Source organism: Equus asinus, chromosome 3 (assembly GCF_041296235.1).
Source record: "Equus asinus isolate D_3611 breed Donkey chromosome 3, EquAss-T2T_v2, whole genome shotgun sequence".
Lineage (NCBI taxonomy): Eukaryota > Metazoa > Chordata > Mammalia > Perissodactyla > Equidae > Equus > Equus asinus.
The window spans coordinates 105928301-105954174 of NC_091792.1; the positions used below are offsets into that span (position 1 = coordinate 105928301).

General features: G+C 38.0%; 1 protein-coding gene across 7 annotated transcripts in view; it reads right to left on the reverse strand.

The window, feature by feature from the left end:
* SLC4A4 (solute carrier family 4 member 4) overlaps positions 1-25874 on the reverse strand; it is a 318368-nt gene that overhangs the window by 113599 nt on the left and 178895 nt on the right. For all 7 annotated transcript variants that reach the window (XM_070505687.1, XM_044766111.2, XM_070505686.1 and 4 more), the window contains one exon: positions 25624-25700. In XM_070505687.1, the coding sequence (XP_070361788.1) occupies positions 25624-25700 (77 nt within the window). The remainder of the gene's footprint in view (positions 1-25623; positions 25701-25874) is intronic.

Consider the following 25874-nt stretch of genomic DNA (forward strand, 5'->3'; position numbering starts at 1 on the left):
GTAGTAGGCACTGCAGAGAACACACAGACTTTACTCTCCTGAAGTTGACAGTCCAATGAAGAGAAGCAAATACACAAGTAGCTATAATGAAAAAAGAAACATAAATACTATATGAAAGGTATATCGTTCAATGGGAGGTCACAAAATGCAGCAATCACACTTGGCAACAGAGTTCAAGGAAGGCTCTTCTTTGAATCTAAGTTTAAAGATGTCTCTCATAAAGGTGGGCTCATCAAATCCTGATTCACATATGTTATCTTTTCCCAGTGTTCTAGTAATATCTGATAAATGAAAAAGTAATGACTGAAGTATGAAAAGCAATTCTGGGCTTATACAATAAAATACTACATAAAATACTAAGAAAAAACTGTAAACATTAAACAAAAAGGTGAAGAATAACTGGGGATTACAAAGCACAATAAAAGATAACGAAAGCGAGAACAGAATCTAGGGTTTTTAAATCCGTTTGAAAATCACCCAATAAACTCATCTGGATCGAATTCCAAAGATATAGTTTGACATTCCTTTCTTATAGATCATTAGTTGCTTCTCCAAGGGGTACTCAGCCTGAATCTTATGCAGGGTCAACTACAAGAACACACACAGTGAATAAGGATTCCTTTAGCCAACCTTGATTTCAAGGAAATGGATTTCAAATGGCTGCCATGTGGGGCTACAATTAGTAAAAGATACTTTGACTAGCTCAGTGATTTTGCGCCATTTTTGTCTTTACCATGTAACATCACCAACTCTGAATCCAGATGTGTACATTTCAGGTTCCTTTTACACTAGCCTGTATTCTTTCTTCCAGAGTAAGGTCTTGTTATAATTACTCAGAAATACATGGCTTGCCCTCTGCCATAAATGCTTACTCTTAAACAATTTCTTAACTTTCCTTTCTTTCTGAGTGGTTTTCTAACAACCCAGTGATCACAGTATTAGCATACTGAGAAACTAGAGACTATAAAAGGATAAAACAAAGCAAGTGGGCTGATTATAAAAGAAATAGCTTACTTGGGATGATAGCTCTGTGTGATGATGGGAAAGTTACTCACACACAAGTGATATGCATCATACACAGCTAATTAAAAAAATCAATCCTCCATATTCCACTCGGGTCTTAGCTTCTCCAGCTTTCTTCTATGAAAGCAGCCAGCATGTTTTAGGTTTTCTATATGGAGCCTATCACAATTTAACTGCTAATCTATATTAATTGACTTGGATAATCATTTGATTAATAGTATGCCCTCCTAGTCTCCTTACCATCACTTTCAGACCTACAGCATCACATGGCAAGTAGGTCCAGGCTACCATATTACTCCTCAGTCACTAGGCAGGTATTTAAACCCTAATTCCTTTTCTCTGCCATTTTTAGCACACATTAAAATAAGCGTAATAAAATGTCATTTATACCCAGGAGTACTTATGGTTTGCTATTTGAATCTGATTAAATAGAAGAAGATTCTATTGGCTGTTTAATGTCCTTAATAAAAGTGATATTTTAAAAATCATCTAAACTTGAGTATACTTTCCCATTATTTTTAGAAAGCTTACACCTACTACTACCCCATTCCATAAATTTTCTTTTCCTCTCTAGGAAAATGATTTAATCTTCCAATCTGTACTTACTCCCAGTTCACCCTGCCTAATGCCTCATGTCCACATGCTAACATCCACCTGTTTTCCTAGGCAAAGAGCTTATTCCTGGCTTTCTTACTGGTGTTCTTTCCTCTCTTCTTTTCTTCTTCTTGGCTTATATTCCCTTCTTCCTGCTGATTTTCCCCCTTCCATTCTCTTTGGAAATTGCCAGCTCATATTCTTTCCCAAACAAACTTATTTGGTAAGCTCAAAATCAGTCTGGGTCACCCTAGGCGAGGTTCATCCACTGCAAAGCTATCTGTATTAGCAGTAAATAGGGTCCCCATACCTATCAGTTTGCTTACAACAGTCCCAGTTTACCTCATTGTCCTGGTGTAATTATTAATAATACCTTCTTTCATTCTCAAAAGTGTCTTGGGCTAAGAAAAAAATTATATGGTCACTCTACATTTTAACCTCACTGAGGTTGACTCTTGAGCAGTACATAAGATACAGCATTGGAAAATCATTACATGCTATGGAGCCTTAAGGTTCAAGGAACTCAAAAGTATGACGGAAAGCCTAGGTCAAATAGCATCTCAGTAAATTACTTACGCTCTCTGAGAATGAATTTACTAAATGCAAACAATAATATTAACTGTTAGGGTAGGTAAAAAAAGAGACCTCTCACTCACCATGTTTTTGCTCTGCCCACTCCCTTTCTATACACTTCAAAAAAAAGTGGCCAATTTGACGGATCAGTGTTTGACAAATTCATTGGGACTTTTTTCCTAATAGGAGGGTTATAGTTCCATAAAGACAAGAAGCAAGCTGTTTTCTCTTACAGTAAGACAAGCGAATGAAAGAGAGAGTTGACATCTTCATCCATGTGGTTAGATAAACAGACTAAGAGTCTGTTTCATAGGATCATTTGTATTTCTCTATCATAATACACATCTCTAAGTCTATGAATCCAAGGATTTAGATTCTTTGTGGGTAGTCATAGGCCTGGATCTGTGTACTTAGTGAACTAGATATTTCTATTTAAAAAATGTGTCTAAGAAGAGACTTCATTTCCAGCTATGGTGAACTATCTTGCATCACAGCATCCCTTCCAGCAAGAAAAACAGAAAAGCTGGCTTTCTGTAATCTATTGAAAGGCATCAGAAAGTTACGATGACATTAAGAACTTGAGGAACTAATATCTCTGATAGAAGGAAACTACATAGAGGTGAGGCTAAACCTAGCTCTGATTGTCTTCTAAAGGCATCTGATGATTCCTAAGCAGCTGCAGAGATTCAGAAATTTGGCAGAGCCTTCAGCAGTCTCAAAGTAATGGGTAAACATGCCAGACATTCAGTTGGGACCCCTAAAGAACAAGACCCAAGGCATAACAGCAAACCAGTAATAGACCAATCCACACAGAGACTGAAACCCAACTTCCAATCAGCTCAATTCCAGACTGAATATTAAGGTGACCTACCCCTCACCTAAATGTTAGCCAAAAGCAAGAGAAATAGTTTCTGAAGAAAGAGCATCATCTGGAGTACCAAATTATCTCCACTATGTATATATTATATCTGACATTCAATCAGAAATTACTAGGCATACTAGCAAACAAGATCAAATGACTGGAATCCAAGAGAAAAAAAATAGAAATTAGAAAAAAACTTGAAGTAGAATTGCACATTGTAGTTATCAGACATAAACATTAACAAAACTTAATAATACTTTTTATATATTTATTACAAGACAGAGAATTCCAGTGGAATCTACTTTAAAAACAAAATAATGGTCCTAGAGATTAAAATGTGTATGACTGACTTGTTAGAGTCAATATTACTTGTAATATGAAAATATGATATATCAAAATTTGTTTAATGCAGTTAAACATATGCACTGAGTAAAATTCATGGCCTTAAATGCAAATATTACAAAAGAAGAAAAGCTAAAGTTTGATGACCTAAATATATATCTCAAGAAGTAAGAATAAAATAGCAAATGAAAGCCAAAGAAAATACAAAGAATGAAATAATAAAAATAAGAGAAGAAATAATGACATAGAAAACAAATACACAATGCTGGTCATGTTCAACTTCATAATCTGAGTGACAATTATACAGCTGTGTTCACATTGTAAAAAATCAGCAGGTAGGTTTATGATTATTTAATAATCATATATAAGTCACATATATCATGTATATAAATCATATGTACGTGTGTTCTACTTTGATAAAACAATTATACTGTAATGAGTTTCTTAATACAGTGTTATTTTATTGCAAATCTGACTTACATGTAGTTCTCCCTTGGCAGAAAATATTTAAAGGAAATAAAGGACAGTGAAAAACTGAAACCATATTCCAAAGCCCTAATTCACACTTTAAAGGCTTTTGTAAAGATTAGAAGAGATAAGAGGTAAAATGCCCAGAAAGATACAAAAAAATGTGGGGCTCACTCTTCCCCACTCCTTTTTAGTGTCTCCAACATGGAGAGTAACCCTCCCTACTTCCTTCTCTCTTCCTACAGTGCATTTCAAGGAGATCACCTGAATGGGCTACGTCTGAGATGATTTATCCCTGCCTTTATCTTCCAGTGTCATACAAACCCTAATATTCCACTACTCAACACAAATATAACAGAGCCTAATCAAGTATACTTTCCTCAGGCTAAAATTAGTCTCCAACGAGGCGAGATGAAGAAGCAGGGCATCAAAAGCAGCCTTGTGAAAACTAATCACTGGGGTAATTTTGAAATAGATTTGACCCACCAAGAACTATGTATATCTATTTGGAACAGACCTACAGTCTTGAACTCTGCAAATCCCAGAGTATGATGGCTGGAGACCAGTGCATTGCCTACAGTTGGCTTCTGTGGTTAACTGAAGGTTGTCCCTATTGCCCATCCTCCCCTGACTTTCCAGCAGCTCTCTCATCCCACCCACATCCAAGGAAGAAGAAGGCTGATCTGAACTAATCAGATTCTAAGTCAATGAGCCTTTACCAGCTTTTTCTTAGGTACAGGGAATAGTTCTTCTCACTGAAAGTTCTGTTCTGGCCTTTCTTTGCAGTAGGGGTTCCAGTACAAAGAGCAAGGCTACTCTTAAGATCCAAGTACAAGGAGCCTGCTTTGCCTCTAGGCTCTTTATGGCTACCAAGGAGGCAGAAGGCTCTGCCTAGTTCACCAGGGCTCTGCTTTGGGGTTTGCAGCCAAAGCCTCAGCCAGTAATCACGGGTTCCTCAGCCTTTGTTTCTATGTACACATTTCCCCTGATGATCTTCTAGAGAGAATGCTGGCCTAAGGACAGAATTTGGGTGTTCCTGAATAGCGTGAACAAACACCATCCTAAACAGCCCAGCATTCCATTCCTAACTCACTTCTTTACCATAAATTGTATGGTTGCCCAACTAGAAAACGGGAGAAGAAGGAAAAAGATAAGAATAATTGTTTTAAAAGTTTAACCAGGTATTGCTTTTTATTCCAAGACCACATAACAATTATTATCTTAAATTTTTTCTGTTAAATGAGGGTATTCTTTACTCATCCCTTCAGTTAATTTGTGAGATAGGACTTTTTTGGTGTGACAGAACTACTGGAATAATTACTGCAAACATTTTGTATTTTGTTTTTAACGGAAGCTCTGATTACCCTTTAGGTTATCTTCAAGCTGTGATTTAGAAGACTATTTCCAATAGCTAAATTTAAATACCATTGGCCCAATGTCTAAGAGGCCTAAAAAGAGGAGCTATTGCTTGATTGCCTACAGAATCCAAATTTAGACAATCACTTATAATGTTATTAGTACTGGACATTTATGATGTGGTCTGAGATTTCCAGAGTGAATAAAATACGAAAGAGTGCAGACAGTCATTAAATAAGACAAGACACCAAAAGGCTCTGTGGCTACACATTTTTACTTTTTGAACACTCTTCTACTTTCTTTTGTTCCATTTTTAAAAAACACAAAATGAAAACAGTCCCCTGAGGGTGAAAATCTGATTTTCTAATTTTTCCTTCCAAATATAGACATCTCACCACCATTAATGCAAACGATCTGCAAAGCAGCGCATTTACAAATGGCTGTTAAACTAAATATAACATTAAGTACAATCCATCAGTTCTGATTTCCTAAACAGGACAAAATTTCAAGTACTGCCCTAGTTTAAAAATCAACTTGTCAAAATCTCTAGTCACATTTTCTTATGTCTTATATCATTAAAAAGATAATATTGTCAATATGTTTATAGCTATTTACAGTTTTTCAAAGACTTTCACATATATTATTTTACTTGACTTCTTACAGCAAGCCTATGAGAAATGTACTATTACGCCCTTATACAGATGAAGTAAACTAAGGTTCAGAACGTTTAAGAGACTTCACCAAACCCATACGCTAAATGGCCAAGCCAGGAGGTGAACTCTAACTTAATCATCTCTCCACTTCACTATACTGTGAAATCCTTATATTTCTGACGAATGCATTTTACTACCTACAGTTTAGAAAATACTGTCCCAAAACCTCTGAACCTTTTATATAGCAAACTTTTGTTAAGCATGTACAATCGTTCAGCCTCTATACAGACAACCATTAAGAATCGTGGGCCTGGCCCCATGGCTGAATAGGTATTAAAGTTCCTCATGCTCCGCTTTGACGGCCCTGGTTCGCAGGTTCAGATCCCAGGCACGGACCTGCTCCACTCATCAGCCATGCTGTGGAGGCATCCCACATACAAAAAATATAGGAAGACTGGCACAGATGTTAGCTCAGGGCTAATCTTCCTCAAGCAAAAAAAAAATAGTCATGAACACATTTTGAAGTATTTAACAGGATTTAATTACATAAAATAAAATGGGTCAGAGAGAGAGAAAACAGAAAACCCGAATAAAGAGAAGAGCAGTTTAAAAAGGGTTTAAAAAAAATCAAGATCCTGCAGACTTTAGCTGCTACTGGAGATAGATAATGTTTTTAAAAGTCCTTTTTCCCCTTTCATTGTGTCATGAACTCCACCATATGTAAAGACAGGTCACCTGCTCCAGGCATCAAGGAAGGAGAGTCGAGATACTTACTCATCTATCTGGTAGGAAACACCCTCTACCAGGATGCCCCTTAGAAGCTAACTACAACTAAGGCCTCCAACTCTAGCCAAGAATTACAGGGAGGGTCAGCCTGACCCTGACTGCTCAGCTTTCCCTGACTTTGTTCTACCACAGGACCCTAGATTATTCTTCTGTGATTATCCTTGTCACAACGCATTCATTGATTGACTTGGCTGTGACTCTTATTAGCCTCTAAGTACCTTTAAAAAGGGGTCTAAAGTCCCCTATTAACAAGAAGCCACATATTATTCAACTTTGTTTCCCCAGTGCCTAATAAAGGCACCACTTTACAGTAAATATTCACTAAACGTTTGTTAAATGCATGGAATTCATGTGATCGCACCTGTGTTGTGATGTCCTTAGACTCCGAATAAACACGAGTGAGGACATTGAAGCCTCCAGGAAGGGTGCTCCATTTGGTGGTAGCAAAATTGAGAAAGATCCCTGGTGAGAAGCTAAGAGGCTTTACTGCTTCCAAAACATAGGATTGTAGGTCAATGAAGAATAATTCTATTTTGGGGCTGCTTGGTAGCTACCATTCATCGTTTTTAAAAAATCCCTGCTGATTTTCCTACTTGTCTCCAGGATTTATCAGTGAGATTTCGGAAGGGAGTCCTGCTTTTGGAGAATAGCTACATGTTGAATTCCTTCCAAATTTCAGATATCGAATCTACAATTGGTAAAACTTCACTCTAAAGGCATCATCATTACCAAGAGGTAACAATGTATTTTTAAACTATTAGTAGTAATACTAATAATGATTACTAACATTTTTTAATCAATGGTTCCTGGCCAAGCACCAGACCAGGAACCTGCCACATGGTATCATTAAATTCTCCCCACATTTCTATAAGCAGTTACAACTGTTGTCACTACTCATGAGGAAATGAGATTGAGATATTTCACAACTTGACTAAGATCACTAAATTAGGAAAGGCAGAGAGAGGATTGAAACCAAAGGCCATCTGTCTCCAGAGGCCACGCTTCATCATGCTAAGCTTGGCCACTGTTCTCCAGTTGATTTAAATTCAAGTAGAGAAAAAGAGAATGAGCTTTGGAGTCAGACAGAGCTATAAGCAAATCTCAATTCTTCCTCTTACTGGCTATGAGATCTTACGCAAATTACTTCATTTCTTTAAGCTGAGTTTCCTCATCTGTAAAATGAGGATAATAAGTGACCTCTTCACAGAGTTAAGAGGAATACATGAGATGACATTTGAAAGCATTTAAGCATAGAGCCTAGAAGTAATAGGCCCTTCAATAAATAAATGTGTTAAATGGAGGAATATTATGAGGCCCTGAACCAAGAGAACATCAGTGGAGACAAAATGTTGAAAAATATTTGAGAAAAATTAAAAGGCAGAATATATAGGACTTGCTGAATACCTGGATAAAGGGAGTGAAAGAGAAGGAAGAGTACAGAATGATGCACAACGCTAGAACTGCATTTCTTCAAATGCCCAATGCTCCCTAACATCAGAAACAAATATTTTGCCAATACTGGGGAATAACGGATGCTCGAGTGAAAATCTGGCTGAGCACTAAAAATATCTTTGCCCTAAATTTTCATTTTATCTTATCCTAAGCAACAGTTGCTGAGAAGACCACAGAGTTACTTGTCTTTTGCATTTAGCCCCTTCATCTGTAAAGTCAGGTTGATAATAATACATTACATGTTGTAGATAATATGTAAAAAGCTCCTAGTACAGTGTCTGAAATAGCATATTCAATAAATGGTAACAACAATTATTATCATGTTAGAGTTTTAAAGTAATCCTAGAATAATGGGAAACAGGTGATTGGCAAAATAAAATTTTTCTCTCCCAAAGGAATAAAGTAAAATAAAGTTACAATGGCACCACATTTAATTCAGGTACACAATTCTCTGAACTTTAAATAGAAGTCTCTTTCCCGAGTTTGTATCACGGACTTAAAAATGTAGATTCATCCAGTACAGTAGCTCTCCTGGTAAGTTAATTCTACCAAGTGTATAGACGCATGAGTTTTAAGCTGAGAAGCCTGCAGAGATATCTTCCCCACGGCAAGGCTAAAATATCAGATGAACTGAAGGCTGAGGTGAGCGTGGGTGGTTCAGTGCAGCTATACTGTAAAACAAATATAATTCTTCACAGTAATGGCACCAATTTATCTGCATTCCCTCAGAACAATGCACTTGTCCTTGAACGACTGTGTTTTCGGTAGGGAAAAAAACATGAAGAGATTTATTTCTGACTCTCACCCTACCTATTAATATCTAAAAAGCAGTGTCTGTTTACAGTCTTCCCTTTGCGTCTCCAAAAAGCAAGATCCTAAAGATAGGATTTCTTCGTTCTTTCTGCCCCACCATCTCCAGCTGCCATTGGAAGAGAGAGGTGGCAGAGGGAACAACCAAATGGAGACCAAACAAACACACAAAAATTATCATCGCGGGGTTAGTGACTTCCAGAGAAAATTATAGTTTAAGGGGAAATGTTTCGTGTGCATTCTCTTCTGCACACATCCCAGCCGGGGTAGCTAACAAAAAACACAGACTGCTCTTTTAAAAATAAAAAGTTCAAGGGATGAGAGGTGGGTGGGTGGGAACCATCAGAGGCAACGTAGGCAACCAAGAGTGGAAAGTTAATGGCTTGACAGACACCTATGCAGAATGCTTTTCTTGTGCGGGAACTGAGCAAACACTGCCCACTGCCCCCACCACAAGCTCCACCGCAGTGCAGTCCATGAGCTGGGCAAGTGCTGCCCTTGGCACCATGTGAACCCTGGAGCTGGTGTTTCAGGCTTCACACCTTCTACTTCCCTTTCCTCAACCTCACCTGCAGTTCCCTTTACTCTGAAGGAAAAGGAAAAGGCAGCCTCTTATCAAAGCACAGAGCAGAGGTTCTGAACTTGGGGACCCTGTTAGGGATGCAGGGGGTCAATGGGCACTTTGAAATTATACACAACTTTTTGTGCCTACGCATTTATTGTGCATTTCCCCAGTGAAAGCATCCGTCCTTTCATCACAAACTCAAATGGATCCTTGACGTGGGAAATGCTCAAGAACCACTGCATTAGACAGTCTTTGAAGTGAAAAAGTACATACTGAGGGCCAAAACTGTTACTCTCTGAGGTATGGACCTTTACACAGAGTTCATATGGAAAGATTTTTTTGTCCCAAGGAATGGGAAATTTGCGCTTTCTAAGCACTTAGGGAGGAGATAAACAGAACGCCACAGTGAGAAAAGGAAAGACCACCGCTCCACCCTAGATGCATGTCCCTGGCAAGAACATGTTCCCCAGCTGATTCTCACAGAATTTTGGAACAAGAAGGGACCTCTAAGGGCTCTCCTGAGGCCCAGAGTAGCCAAATAATCATTCAAGGTCACTCGTGGAACAGCAGCATGGGTAGCACAGATGCCCTCCTCTACTTCTGTACCCACCCCACCAGTGGGACAGAAAATAATTAAAAGAGTCGTTCATAAAATACTTTTTTTTAAAGCCATTGAATAGAAGTAGTTAAATGTAGAAGTACTTTCCACTTAGTGTATCAAATGTGGTGACAAAAATCAGCCTGTAAGGGCCGGCCCGCTGGCACAGTGGTTAAGGTCACACAATCCGCTTCTCGGGGGCCTGGGGTTTGCTGGTTAGGATCCCGGGTGCAGACATGGCACCGCTTGGCAAAAGCCATGCTTTGGTGGCGTCCCACCAAAGGCGTCCCACATATAAAGTAGGGGAAGACAGGCATGGATGTTAGCTCAGGGCCAGTATTCCTCAGCAAAAAGAGGAGGATTGGCAGTACTTAGCTCAGGGCTAATCTTCCTCAAAAAAAAAAAAAAATCAGCCTGTAAAACTAACAAGTAGACATAAGTCTTAAGAGCTGTCTGGGTGGGTGCTTTAATATCTGATTACTTGGGGTCTAATAAGAAATGGTCGATAAAATGTCCTTCTGCAGAGAGACTACGGAGGTAAAGCACACCATCTATTGACTTCCAAATGGCTGCTAGCAGTTCTCTGAGAATTCAGTACAATCAGCTGGGAAACATTTACACCAGGTCCTTCCAAGGCTGGGATGTACAAGGGACCATATGGCCCCAGCAGAACACTTCAAACAGGCAGCTGTATAGCTATAATTAAATCTGTAGTAGTCATGCTATTATTTATTTAGCAGATTTTTTTTAACGTACCCTTCACTGAGGTCTCTGAGAACATGCACCAAATTAGAACAATAGAAAATACTGAAGAAGCAGAAAAAGAGAATGGAGGGGGAAGTAAAGTTCTGACACAAAAGCTGGCAACAGCCATACAAAAATTTCCCTGAGAGGTTCTTCACCAGTACCTGGTGGGCTCCGAGCACCAGGAGGTTATGATCACTTTACTGACGTGAATATTGAGCCCGAGGGTCTGTTCACTCCTTTGTTCCGTGGAACACTCCAGTGCTAAAATCTACCTCTTTTTTGAATTTTGAATTTCTGAATCCCCATGCACCACTCATTTGACATTCATCAAATCAGAAAATCTTTAAAGAACTCAAAGACCATCTAGTCCAATTTCCCATCCAACGACTATATTCCTAACCTATAGCCATCTGCTTCTTCTTGAACATCATAGTGAAAGAAAAAGCATTGAACTCAAGAGTTAATTCAACTGTCACCTCTGCCCACTTCCCAGCCCCTGGCAGAATTCATACTCCCTTGTCTGGGCTAAGACATCCACCACCGAACATTGTTTACAGATTTGTCTCACAGCCTATGTAATCAGAACCCCTAAAAGGCAGAGACTGTGTCCTATTCATTTTTGCAGTCCTGATACCTAATACAATGTTTAGTGCAAAGGAGGACTTAGTTAAAGCTTCATAAATAAATTACAAGTAAAGCTCTATTTCCTATCAAATTCATCCTTATATTAAAGAAAAACTGCCTCCACGAAACATGCACCTGCTATCACAAGTTTATGTCTAGAGCAACAGACAGTAATCTATTCTCGACAGATGGCAAGGCAACCTTCATGAGCTTCCTGCCCCTCAGACTCCCATCTCCAGAAGTCATGGATGAGTTACTTCAATTCTTCTTCTTAGGTTAGTGTTCAGGCATCTCACCATCCTAGTCACCATAACCACACCCCCTCAACTGTTTTTGAAAAATAGGTACCTTTGAAAAGGCTAAATCTGATGAAAGTCATAAACTTTCCGACCAAATAAAGTAGAATTTTTCATATTATTCACTTCATGATTTGAATTTACATAATTTACCTTTATTCTTGTCAAATTCTTTATGGTTTCAGCCTGTTAAGATCATTCTCGATCTTAATACGATTATTTAAAATTTAGACAACTAACCTTGTCGATTTTGTGTCCTCTGAGAATCTGATAAGCATGCATTGTGTCTTAATCCATACTGCTAATAAATCTGTTCGGCAGGGCAGTATAAGCTGAAAACTGCCATGGCATAAGAAACTCCTTCCATATTTAAATTAGAGACAAATCCATACACTTTGAGTACAACTGTTCTCTAGCCAAGAACCCTGTGATGGTCACACGGCCCTCAGTTCATCCAAGTGCTTACAACAACATCATCATGGATTCAATGGATGCCTTACTACAATCAAGTGGCCTGCTCAGAAAAGAAAATGTGGTATACAAATATATTTATGCTCTTCTATTCAACATATATAGCAATGATTTAGATCACAGTTTGGCAAACTTTTTCTTTGAAGGGTAAAATTAGGCTTTGCAGGCAACATACAGTTTCTGTCATATGTTCCTTTTTTTAAAAAGACAACTCTGTAAAACTGTAACCACTCTTAGCTTGCCAGCCATACAAAAACAGGCAACCGGCAGGCTATGACCCACGAGCCATAGTTTGCCAGACATCATCTCTTCAACTTTGAAACAAATGGCCTATTGATGAAGACAAGCATTTAACCGAAAATTAAAATAGGCAATTATTTGATGACAGTTGTGGTAGGTGTCAAAGCACAATGTGCGACAAGAGCTTACAAGAGCACGCTCTTACCTAGACTGGTGAGTCATAGGAAACTCGCCTGAAGAGGAGAGATTTACAGAGAGATAGCGGGTGAACACCAGTTGCCTGGGCAGGAGGAGCATTTCAGTCAGAGGATATAGCATGTGCAAAGGGCTCAAGGCAAGGGGGAGAATACCATATTAGTGAGCCTGAAAGAACACTTGTGTGGTCAGAGAAAAGTTGGCATGGGAGAGAACCTTGCAAAATGACTTTGGAGAGGGACATCAGGTAGGATAGTGCAGGACCTTGAAGCCATGCTCAGGATGCTGGGCTCATCACAAAGGCAATGAGTGGCTACCAAACGGTTTTAAGCCATGAGTGACACCCTCTGTACACTCCTTCAATGTGAAGCTTTCTTATATGATCTATATACCCCTGCAGTGCTTTATGAGCTTTTTTTTTCCCTTCTCCTTCTTCTCCCGAAAGCCCCCCAGTACATAGTTTTATATTCTAGCTGTAGGTCCACCTGACTGTACCTTGTGGGATGCCGCCCCAGCGTGGCCCATGCGTGGTGCCATGTCCGCACCCAGGATCTGAAATGGCGAAACCCTGGGCTGCCGAAGTGCAGCGCATGAACTTAACCACTTGGCCATGGGGCCGGCCCCCTTTATCAGCCTTTTACATTCTCAGATTTTAAAATCATAATGGTTTGTATAAATGTAAAAATAATTCTTAACGTACTACTATAGACTGCCTAGTGGCTTGTTACTTTCAGGAAAGAAGAGAAGAAAGAGAAAACTGCCACTACAAAATTTCACCTGTATACGTCTATGGAAACAATTTAATATAGAATCATTCTAAATTAAGATCTATTCTAATAAAAATTCTAAAATTTTTTAAATTGTGGTCTATTTTGCTTTCTCTTGAACCATTCCAACAATTAAAAAGACATTGCTTCGCTTACTTTACTTGTGCCATTTTCCCAACTGCTTTGTTCCATAGTTTATCCTATTCCTCTATTCACAAGGTGGCAGGAGGTGGGGAAAGAGAAGCAATATTTTTTAAGCACCTAATTAATCTGTGCCTGGTATACTTCACATACATTATCTCATTTCATTCCCATAAGAACATGAAAGATAAGTTTTTACCCACTTTTTTTAAGGCTCAGAGACATTAAGTACCTGTTCAAGATCACCCAGCTAGTAAGGAGATAAGCGAGGATTTAACCCAACATCTTCAGGATTATAAAATCCAGGCTTTTCTATGACATCAAGCAAAACAGTTCCTATTATTCAGAAAACTCTGAAAGGACTCTGACTCTTCTATTCCTTTGATTTAAATTCTTGTCTCTTATTCTTTCCACACTGAGACATTCCAAGCTGGGAGTTTAGATCAGGAAGACACAGCTAAAATGAGACAATATAAATATAGCCCATAGTATGGTTTAGACCATGAAGGAAGAGATTAGGAAACATAAATGCATAGAAGCATATAGCCCTACTGTAACAATAGAGAAGGGAGAATCTTTTAAAAGCTATTTTCATTTATTCTTGTATTTTTTATTTCAATAAAACCTGTGTGTTGCACTACTTCAACACATCTTTTAAAAATGAAAAACCATAGAGAATTTTTATAAGTATAATTGGAAACCAAAATGTGACATGAATCCAAGTCTTTCAAAAGAATTAATTGCACTCCACTCCCTTAGCAGGACTTCATTCGGGGAGTTCCACAAAAACATGTGGGCACAGGAACAACCCACCATCATCCAAAGAAAATCTCTTCATGACACATTTTTACAGATGTTTTCATAACGTCCTGATGAAAAAAGTTACTCCATGAGAATGCCTCACTTTGAAAAAGAGTTTCACAACTATTGGGAGTAGTCGCTGCAGTTCTTATTTTTCTAAACAAGATCTTCCTTCCAGAGCGCAGTGTCTGGGGATGGCCTCTAGGAGACCACAATTCAACAAGGCAATAAATTATGCACCTAATTTTCTTCATACAGCCTCAATGTAGAGGCTACTTACTGAAATTTCTGGAATTCCCCTTGCTTATTTCACGGTATCACAATTAAGCTCATATTGAAACAGACTGTATACCTAAGTTTCACTTGCGAAACCATGAGTAATGCAATCAAAGACACCATGAGGAAAGAGAACCATTTCGTCTCTGACCAGAAGGTTTTTCTGAAACAAGTCATACTAAGACACAGCTAGATTTCAACTTGACTTGTTCTTTTTCATTTTCAATAATATACTTGGATCTTTACCATGCTGTCCCAGAAATTTAAACTGTAAGAAAAATGTATAAGTGAAACAGAGTTATAATAATGTATAGAACTAGTAAATTCAATAATAAATCCCATTCAATGATAAATCTTTTCCGAGTTTGATTTGCCTAACTCCTAATTACACACAAAGTGAAGGAGCTCATGCCTAAAAGTAAAATGTTGGATAGTCCATGATTTGAAATGTGCTATGCTTGAGAAAACTTAGTAATACCATTTCATCTTGCAATGGAACATCTTCCTGTGCTGACAGTTGGTTTTTCCAACATGTCCTTGTGATACACTACACTTTGTTTTAAATAAAGAAAAAAAAAAGATTTGATGTTTTCTTTAAACTATGTCAATCAGCCAGTTAACTACATTCACTGAGCTTTCATTATGAGAAAAATGTGTAAATGGATTTTAACAAATGAAAGAGCAAACTATATTTGAAATGTTAGCATTTACATGATTGTCCTAGCTGAAAAAAAATTTTTTAATGTATGAGATGGGCAGGAATGTGCATTTCGAGCAACTGGTTAACCTAATGAAACACTCTGTCAGTGATCACGACAAGAAATATTAATTTTTAAAGTCACCAAACTGAAAAGATAAGATAATAAGAATACTCTGAGAAATCACCTTTCTCTGAGAAACTCTCATAGTCATTTTCTCAGCCTTTTAAAAAAAAAAGGTTCTGAGAAAAAGCATAAGTAGAAGGCGATTCTCCCTTTAGTCATCATCATCATTACCATCACAACTAACTCACAAGACTCTTGTCTCTCCTCTCCCTGCTCCCCAGACCCTCTGTCTCCCGAGCCCCTACTCCATAAAGAAGATGAAACAGAAGATAAAAGACAATAAAAAACAAATGAGAAGTGACATGAGATGTGACAAATAGCAAGTGTTAGATGGTGTTAGAAATTCAACACAGGAGTAACTAACGTGAGCCAGAATGTTCCAGGATGGATGTATGGAAAAGTAGCACTTGAGTTAGGTCTTGAAGTAAAAGTAGAATTTAAAAAAGTAGAAAGGAAAAGAGACATTTTGGTCCAACAGAAATGTGCATGAAACAATATTCATGCAAGGACAATCAGATACATTTCATTTGAGTGCAGGTAGAGCACAGGAGGGCAGAAGTTAAGAGCATGAAACCCAAAGAGACAAATGAGCAACGTACATTTGAAAGGCAAGGAATGAGATCAAAAATAAAATTGACTTCCATCCTACCCAATCTTACTGCAAAACAAAACCAAAAATAAAAAGCAGAAGCACCTTCAAATAAAGAAAATAATAGTCGTAATTAAGATTTGTATAATATTTTAAAGTGTAGTAAACACTTTATTTTTCACACAGTAACCCTGTGGAGAAGGCAGTTCAGACTGAATTACGATACCTGTATTATGAATCAGGAAACTAGGTTCAGAGGAGATAAGGTTTAACATGTTTGTCTTCAAAGCTATTCCTGAGATCAGTTTAATGAAAAAGTTCAATAACAATTGCTTTTTCCTCTTATAAGAAAAAAATGTGAAGGCTATAATATGTATATCTATCAGACTTCATCACCTAGAGGTGAAAATATCTATAGTGAGGATGAATATGGAACAGCGTGAAAGTGGAGGAACCATGGGTGATTCAGTAAGGCACTCATCCGCATCCGTAAATCCAGGGAGCACACACTGTGGTCCGTGGACAAATTAACTAGCTAACTAATCTAATTTGGCTAATTCTACAACTAACTCTAATTACGAAAAATAAAAATTAACATTGAAATCTTGTTGTATTTCATCAAATTTGGGAGATTTGCGGCCATTATTTCAAAGAATTTTAAGTCACTATTTTTCATTTATTGAATAAACCAAGTCAATCACTTGTATTGTTAAAGTGCAGATAGTTACAATTCCAATTTACTTCTCCCATTTCTTACCTAACTTTCTCCAAAGAAGAGTGTTTTATTTGGCTAAAACTCTTATCTTCTATTATTTACGCTCTCTAAAATGGAAAAATGTTTCTAAAGTCCCGCGTTTCCCTTTGATTGACAGCCAGCCCACACAGTTATCTTGTCTTTCACTGAACTGCTGCACTTTACTGTCAGCACCACACAGTTTATTTGGTCTCTCCAGTTAGATATAAACTCAATCTGAGATCATATATTATCCTTTTTTTAATTATATCAGTCTCATCTCATTGACCTCTACTAATAGCACTCAGGGTACGAACACACAACAAACGGTTGGTTCGCTGAGTCTTTAATCACGGTGGCAGCTGAAATATCCCATCACTACAAGACCCTCAAGAATTTTTTTAATTGTTGGCTTATTTAATAGTAATTCTGGTGACTAGCCTATTCAGCATGACATGTGCCTCAAGGACAAAGCGAAGGCCAGTAATTATCAATCTGACACCTGGGGCTTGGGACCTAAAAAAGATCCTAATCCAAATAGGCAGAATTCTTGTACTCATTAGGAGTAGAGGCTCCAGGGCCAGAATGCAGGTCTACCAATAAAATGCTATTTAACTTTGGGAAAATTACTTAATCTCTTCGTGCCTCAAATTTGCCAATATGTAAAATACAGTTGATAGTACCAACCCCAAAGCATTAGTGTAAATGTGTCCAATCCATATTAGTTGTTAATTATTGTTAATTATTCTTTATAGAGGAATAGAATTGATACTATCAGGTAGAGCCACTGAATGATGGACAGTGCAGTTGATTTTGAAGTTCAAAGCTATCACAATTGCTCCCTATACAAGCTTGGTTGTTTTCATTTCAGTTCAGTCTTAGGAAGTAAAACCAGATCGTGGGTGGAAACACGTCGAGAAATCAGGATGCTCTGCTGGTGACTGATAAAGTCATGAGATTGTGGTGAGGCAAATAAATCAACTAGCCACTGGATCAATCAGACAAGTGAGCTAGAAACAGTGGGAAGCCCTTCTCTTTCTGAAGAAGAGCAAGAAAAGCTTCCTCCCATGGCATGGCCTCTTCATAAATCCACTCTGCAGAGGTTCCCTGTTGAGAGGGAAATAGAGAAGCAGCACAATCTGCAAATCCTCTCCAACATGTAACGGATGGTTCACTGATCTTTTTGTCATCCCAGATGACAACACTCTTTCAAAGCTCCCAATAAAGTGCTTCCACATAAGGTATAAACTTTTTATTTAACTAACTTCATAATCTGAATGTCAGTTCACTCAGAATTCTCTTGAGGGTGGGGGAGGGGGAAGGAAGGCGATCAGAGCCAAGCAGCAAATGTGCTGAATACTGCTTCAAAGAGAACACTTAGCCAACTCTTCTTGCAATTTTCCCTTTTGTTCCAAATGCTGACCACCAAGAAGGGCTCTTGAGATGAAGCCATTTTGGGTTGCCGAGGAAATTTCCACAAAGCCTGAAGGATTTCTCTCAGAGCTGGGAACAGCAACACCTTTAGCAGAAGCAAAAGAAACATACAGGTGGCCAAGTCTAATGCCACCACCCTTTCACCTCCTTACCTCAGAATACGGGCAGATTAGTCAGCTCAGAGATCCAATTAGACCAGGAGAATAAATCCAGTTTTAGCCTCGATATTTTAAGCTCTGAAAAAAGCCCCAAAGTGATCTGGGAGGCAGATGCTAGTGACTGAGATTCTTTTCACTTCAACTGAGTCGCTAAGCTTTCAGTGGAGTGAATCTTAAAGGAGAAACTCAAATCTGACTGGCAAACAGCATCCGAGCAGTGGAGGAGGATTTATCAAAGTCTTTAAAAGATCTAGGACACAAATTGGCATAATCTTTTGGGAAGGTAATTGGCAATATGCAGTGACCCAGCAATTCTGCTTATAAAAATTTCTCCTCCAGGAATTCTTACAAAAGAATGCAAAAAAAATTACAATAAGGATATTCCTTAAAGGCTTGTTTGTAATTACAAAGAAATGAAAATAACTAAATATCTATTAATAGAAGATTATTTAAATAAAATATGATTCATGTTTACTACATATAGCCTGTAAGAAAAATAAGGTAGACGTCCACGGTATTCTGTTGGGTTTAAAAAAATCTAGCGACAGAACAATGTGATCCCATTTGTATTTTATATAAATATGTATTTAAGTTTTTATGCATAGAAAAAGTCTAGAAAACTCTACATCAAACTGCTAATAGTGGTTATTTTGATGTTGAGAATTTGTGAACATTCACTCTCTATCTTATTCACTTTTGCTCTGTTTGAATTTTTACAGCAATTTTGTACACTTTTATCAGGAAAAAAATAAAGTTTTAAAAAATGCTATAGATAATAACATGTTATTACAGCAGGTAAGAAATGATTCCATGTATATATTTACAACTATTATAAAGGTTTTTTAGAGTATTCGTGGTAAAGTATTGCTACTTTCTGGTTTTGTAACAATTTGCCACTTCCAAAAGGAAAAAAAGTTGTTGTTTTTTTTAATGAGGTTTTGGTCAGAAGTAGGTAATATATGACATGAGAGGAGACATCCATCAAAGATAATTGTCGACAATATTCTACTACTCTCTGCAACATATTCTAAATATATGTGTGGTGTTGCAATACAGGCAGAATGCTACTTATTGAAAAGAGAAAAAAAGTGACATCAGATATAAAACATGTCAGTTAATTATTTAAGACACGGAAAACCTGCCATCCCTTTTATTAAATGTCAGATACAGGAATGCCCTGCAAGGCTCCTGGAGTTCAATTCTTCCACAGGTACAGGTAGGAGTGTGACTCAGGACCCCCACTTGGCTGCTCTGTCCACCTCCTGCTCACCCTGATGCTCCTTTCTGAACCATAACGACCAAGATGTTTGTCACTGTCACTGTCCCTCAGAGAGGCCTCCAGGGAAGTTTTCATGAGTCATGTGTTTTCCCGGGGTCACACGTCAGATGTCAGCCAAAAGTAACATCAAAAAGAGCACTGCTGGTATAGATACTGTCACTCAAAAGCTCAACCTGACTACTTTGGTGACCGACATCCACTTCTAGCATGTTAAAATATTTAATTTTTATTAACATTTATTAATTAATAATTTAATCTAGTTAATAGTACACGGGAAAGATTTTAACACGGAAACTTTTTTTCTTTCTTACAATACTTCTATGGAACAGAAGAACTTCCTTTGCTGATAGGAATAAGGTCTCGATGTCTATGGTGAATACTAAGAAACTGGCTGTTGGGTGTGTAGAGCTCTCAGCTTTTGGTGCTCATCCAGTGTTTAATTACAGGAACACCACCAGATGATCCAGAACATTGGCCAATTCCTCCATCCTATCACACACATACTCCATGATCTTTTTTAAATGTAAATCAGGACACATAACTCTGCAGGTAAAACTCCTAAAATGGTGTCTCGTTGCACTTAGAATAAAATTATAAGGTCCCCTGTGTATTTCTCTGGCCTCACTCACCTCTGCCTACCTGCTCCCTTTGCTCCAGCCACTTTGGATTTTTTTTCTTCATTCTATTTCTGGAATACACCACACGCATTCCCACCTCAAGACTTTACCCTTGCTTTTTGCTCAGCCTGGAAACCTCTTCCCCCAGCTCTTCTCTCTGGCTAAACCTCTTACCTAAAACAGCTTTCCTGTACCTCTCCACATTACCCTCCTGTATTTTCAAAATAATAACTACTACTGTGTGAAATTATTCTATTCGTTTCTTTGTTTTTATTGTTTATTGTCTGTCCCCAAAAGCACAGAAGCTCCCTGAGTCAAAGAGTTATCTGTCTCATTCACCTCTGGAACCCTACGACCAAGAACACTTTCTAGCACAGAATATACTTTTTGAATGAATGAATGAGTTCAGATCATCATAGCATACAGTTATGGGGTGATTTAGAAGTTCAAATTTATTGCACTTCACTGTTACTTAAAACCATGGTTCTAAATTTTATAAGACCCCTCGTTTTCTTACCGGAAAACACAAGATAGAGCAGTTTACCTCAGACAGGTTATCTGCTCCATTTTCAAGCTGACATACAACTTGTTTTTAAAGGAACGCTAGACTTTTGATCCAGATATACAGCTTTCAAGGGAGAACAGCATTATGAAAATGGGAAAATTCAACTTTCACCGTTTGAATTGGGACACAGGTTCAAGAACACAAGTTCTTGAAGTCAGCACGAACATCAGTGCTTGTCAAACACTACAAATAACCACTGGTTGTTAATTCTTTAAGAAGATGGGAGAAGGAAGCTACATGAAGTCCAATTTCCTGTAGAAAGGGAAAAGACGGTGACAAACATCAGTTTTGCTAATTATCTAAGCAGGAAGCTAATGCCCTTTGAAAGGGGCTCCAAAGATAATCATTGCAATGGCTACCCTAGTTCCCATCAGGGACACTGGGCTGAAGGAAAGCTGTAACCACTGAACCACAGGGAAGCTCACTGCAGTACCAAAACTGCAGTGACTAACGACATCTAAAGACTGTAACCACCTCCTTACAACATGCCTTTGTTCTCAGGTTTTCACAGATGTGATTCCATTCGGAGCACTCCCTACTCCGGTCCCTGAAAACACACTAACGACAAGTATTATAACTTCGGAAAACAGGAGCCTTTCTTAGCCTCTGCACCTCCTCTGAGGAGTGGAGCGAGACCACCCCATATTCAGTGTAAATTAAAGAGTTTTCTGACTGAGCTGTGAGAAAGAAAAAGAGGTGCTATTGTGCTTTTCTGTCACTGTGCATATGAAATAGCTACTATGCTAACAGAAGCTTTATGTGAGCCTGAGGACGGAAACCTTCAAAACTATGAAAAAGCCATCTTAGCTGAATTTAGTTGACTCACTCGTATATTACATACGTGTAGGGAAAGGATTAGGGGTCATTCCATCACTAAATGTTTCTTTCTAGATTTCACTTTAAGGCAGTCACAGCTTATCAATCTCAAACTTATACATGGCTTTAATGGTTTCATCCTCCTACTCTCTGACAAAATATTTAAATTCAGGTCTATTTCTGCAAAAGACCAAGACTTTGAAAATAGAAATCAAGACAGCCAAGCATATTTAAAGACAATAGGCAATAGATAGTGCTAAAAATGATTACAATCCACTTTAGAAATTAACCTTAGGTCAATTCCACCAGGAGACCTAAGGATAGGTGCCCAGATAAGTTAGCTATATAATGAGTATCATGGAAGTGACAATCAGATAAGAAGTTACAAGGTTATGTGAGCCCTAAGTGTCTCCCTGAGAATCTGCAAGGTGTTTCTACATCTACTGCATCCACTGCAGTCTACAGACTGCAGCTTCACTTAAGGTTGGTCATGTAATCATGAGATGTTACTGCATTATTGATAAACCTGAAAAAACAGTCAAGCCCTTTTAAAGTCATCATACCACTTAGCACAGTACTTCCACTTGAGTTAAAGCTAAGAGGCAAAATGAGGAGAAAGATTTTCTTATCCTTACAGCTGATTCCACACTCACATGAAAATTAGAACTAAACCCACTGCATCTATAAGCACCCATTGCAGGTGTAAATTTTTAAAAGAACAGAAAGGAATAAAAGAGATAGAAAACAAATCAACCTAAGGTAATTGGGAAAGATAGCTGGATAATCAAGAAAAAAATCCCCCATAGCAACAAAATAGAAGAGATTATTTATGTAGATTTATAAGCAGATGAGGTCCAGATGTACTTTTTTAAAATCTACTTCTCCCCAGGTGTTTTTCTGCTTAATAAATATAACATCCAAGTTGGAATATTGTTGTAGCATTGAATCACCTAAATTTTGGCTATGCTTTTCTGCTGTTAACTATTTTGAGCTATTTCTCAAGAAGGCAGCCGCTACTGAAATCATAAGTACATAGGCTTGGCACAGCCAGAGAGAAAAAGTGTAGTCCACAGATTTGTTTCTTCTGTTTTCCCAAAACAGAATCTCATAAAAAATATGCCCTCAAATTTTGTCACTATGTAGCTGTCAGAAAGAGAAATTCTGCTCCTCTTCATAACTCTGAACATTAAACCCACTTCTTGTGCTACTGGGAAGTTATATAGCTCCAGGAAGTGGTGAGGCACCATCGCAACTGTTCAAATTGTATCCAAGCAGAATAATCAGTCAATCAGAAGCTTCAGTTCCAGTTGGATGGAAGTTTTTTGGGCCAACTTGGAAAAGCATACAGAACAAGTTTGACTTTACTGCCAAGATCATTTCCAGGACATTGGCTAATTAATTATAAAAGCTTTTTCAAAACAAATTTGAGCCTGGCAATCTTTTTTTCCTACTCAAACAGAGAAAAAAACAGGTTAAAAAATAAAAGCCTGCATTTATTGGATTTTTTGCCATAGCTTCATCTTCTTTGCAAGTCCATATTCTTCTTCTCACCCTAAAATGGTCCAGGAGCTTTTGTATTTTAAGTTACTAAAATACAAAGTATAGAACTGGAAACATTCGTTTGAATTCCTACTCTATCTTTGGTTGTAGAAGAGATCATGGGTCAGTTACAAAGCTTCTCTTCAAACTCTTTGGTGGGAAGCAAAGAATGGAGTTTCTTCCTCTTTCAGGGATGAATAGCTCATTGGATTAACTATGGCTACTGTAATAGATCCAGTGTAGATGGAGAAATGCTCTTATAACGATATACTCATCAACCTTCACTTTCTAACTTTGAAAACAAAAGGAACAAAACTCTTGAATTAAATCTTCCTGGTTTCATCTTAACATGAATCTTGATGAATACAAAATGTTAGTGATAGGCATCAAAGATTCTGGTTTTAAGGACCAGAATCACACAGGTTTTATATCAAAACCACACTCCAAAATCATAATGTTCCAACATATTTCTTCTAACACTGGAATACATAATATTTTATGTAATATACATCTTAAAACCATCAAATTTCTTCTGAATGTGCCCAGATATGAAGATACCCAAGATGGTAAGACATTTCTCTCAGCCAGCATTTACCAGCTGCTTTATTGGCAAATTCCTGGCAAGAAAAGAACTGTCCCTAATAAAAGAAGTTTTCCTCAAAACCCCTGTCAATCAGATCTTCCTAACTCTGCCTTATCCAGTATCAAGGGCACTGCCTCATCCAGTGTCAAGACCCCTGGCAAACCTCATAATCAGAACGTTGCTTGGTAAACACTGAATGGAGCCAAAATGTGCCAAAGAGTTTTTAGGGCAATTCTCAACAAGTTCTAGTGGATTGAGTTTTCCCATTTCCCCTACTGGTAGGTAATTACCAATGTATCTAATATTTAAACGATCTTCTCCTTCATCATTTCAAGAGGTAGGCAAATGGAAGTGAGGAGAGCTATCCATATTAGCACATGAAGGGAGAGCAGCTCTAGGAGTCAAGAATTAATCTCTCAATGTAAAGGGGGAGGTAATTAGGCCTGACCAAAGCAGAGTGTCCCTCTTCTGGGGAATGCAAATAAATTAAGATGAGAAGGATAACATCAGATTTCAGAGAATCTTAAAAGTCAGCTACAGAATTCTGAATTTAACTCGACAGGAAGCCATTAGAAGCTTTTGATCCAGGAGAGAAATATGAGGGCAATAATATGAAAAGTATATTGAATTGGGAGAAAATGGAGACAAAGGATTAGTTCCAAAGTTTTTTCTAGCAATCTAGTCTGAGACGATGATGGCCCTGTTAGGGCGCTGCTGGGGAGAAGGAGAAGGAAGAAAAAATACAGAAGCCATTTCACAAGAAAGAGCATAATTTCATCTATCCTATACTTTTTAGAATTCTCCAATACCTATAAACCTCTGTCACTACTATAAGTGCTTCCAGTTGAAAAGGAACATTGTCATAAATAAGGCTTCATTGCCTTAGGAATACATAATTCAGATTTCTGTATTTATTCAGGTAGAATTTTCACCCAATTAGTCCAAATAACTGGGTTTTTTTTAAAACGCAAAGTGCAAAATTATACCTACTCACCATTTTTCTTTTCTCTCTTTTTTTTTTTAAAGATTTTATTTTTTTTCTTTTTCTCCCCAAAGCCCCCCGGTACATAGTTGTATATTCTTCGTTGTGGGTCCTTCTAGTTGTGGCATGTGGGACGCTGCCTCAGCGTGGTTTGATGAGCAGTGCCCTGTCCACGCCCAGGATTCGAACCAATGAAACACTGGGCCGCCTGCAGCGGAGCGCGCGAACTTAACCACTCGGCCACGGGGCCAGCCCCCCTACTCACCATTTTTCTGTTTTCAAGCCCAGATACCTACTCAACTGAGAAAATGGCTGAGTTTCTACCATAGTCTTTTCAAAAGAAAGCAAATTGAGATTCAAAACCTAACTGTACTTCATTTCAAATAGGCTACTTACTGTATGTTTTAATAGACAGACAAAACAAAAAATATACAGCTAACAAGATGAACTATCATCACCTTTGCCTAAAGTATCCCCCAAAAGTTAATAATTGCCAGCATTTCTTAGCCCTTTATAATAGTTTATCAATGCACCTTTTCATAAATTAGCTCATTTAATCCTCACAATAACCCTGAGGTAGGGATTGTTCTTACTATTTTGAAGTTGAGACGACTACAGCTCCAAGATTTAAATTCCCAAGAGAATACATCTGTAAGGGCAGGAGTCAAGGTTTTAATTCTTATCTTCTGAACTTCAAATCGCTTCACATACTGCTTCCCCTTCCCTCAGAGAAAGCACAGAAACTCCCATCGACACATATTGGTTCATTTTAAGTTAGGGAACCATCATTTCTAATCTTTTCCCAGTATCTTCTAGATGTACCTTTAGTCTTACATTTTAAAGAAGCAAGAATTCTTTGCTTACCTGGTCCTTCTCTGGTTTATCAGAAATGTCATTCAGACTGGAGGAAGTGAGATTCCTATGGGTCATGGCTGGGCTACCTGGAAAAACAAAAGTGAACCCTAATTAAAGACTTCTTATCAAAAACACAAAGACTTTGGTTGTTTACTTGATAAACACTAGTAGATGATGATGGGCATGGTGATGATGCTTTACCTATGTTAGGATTCTCTTGAAGAGGGTTCCAGAGTCCAGATGGGTGCAAACACAGTTAA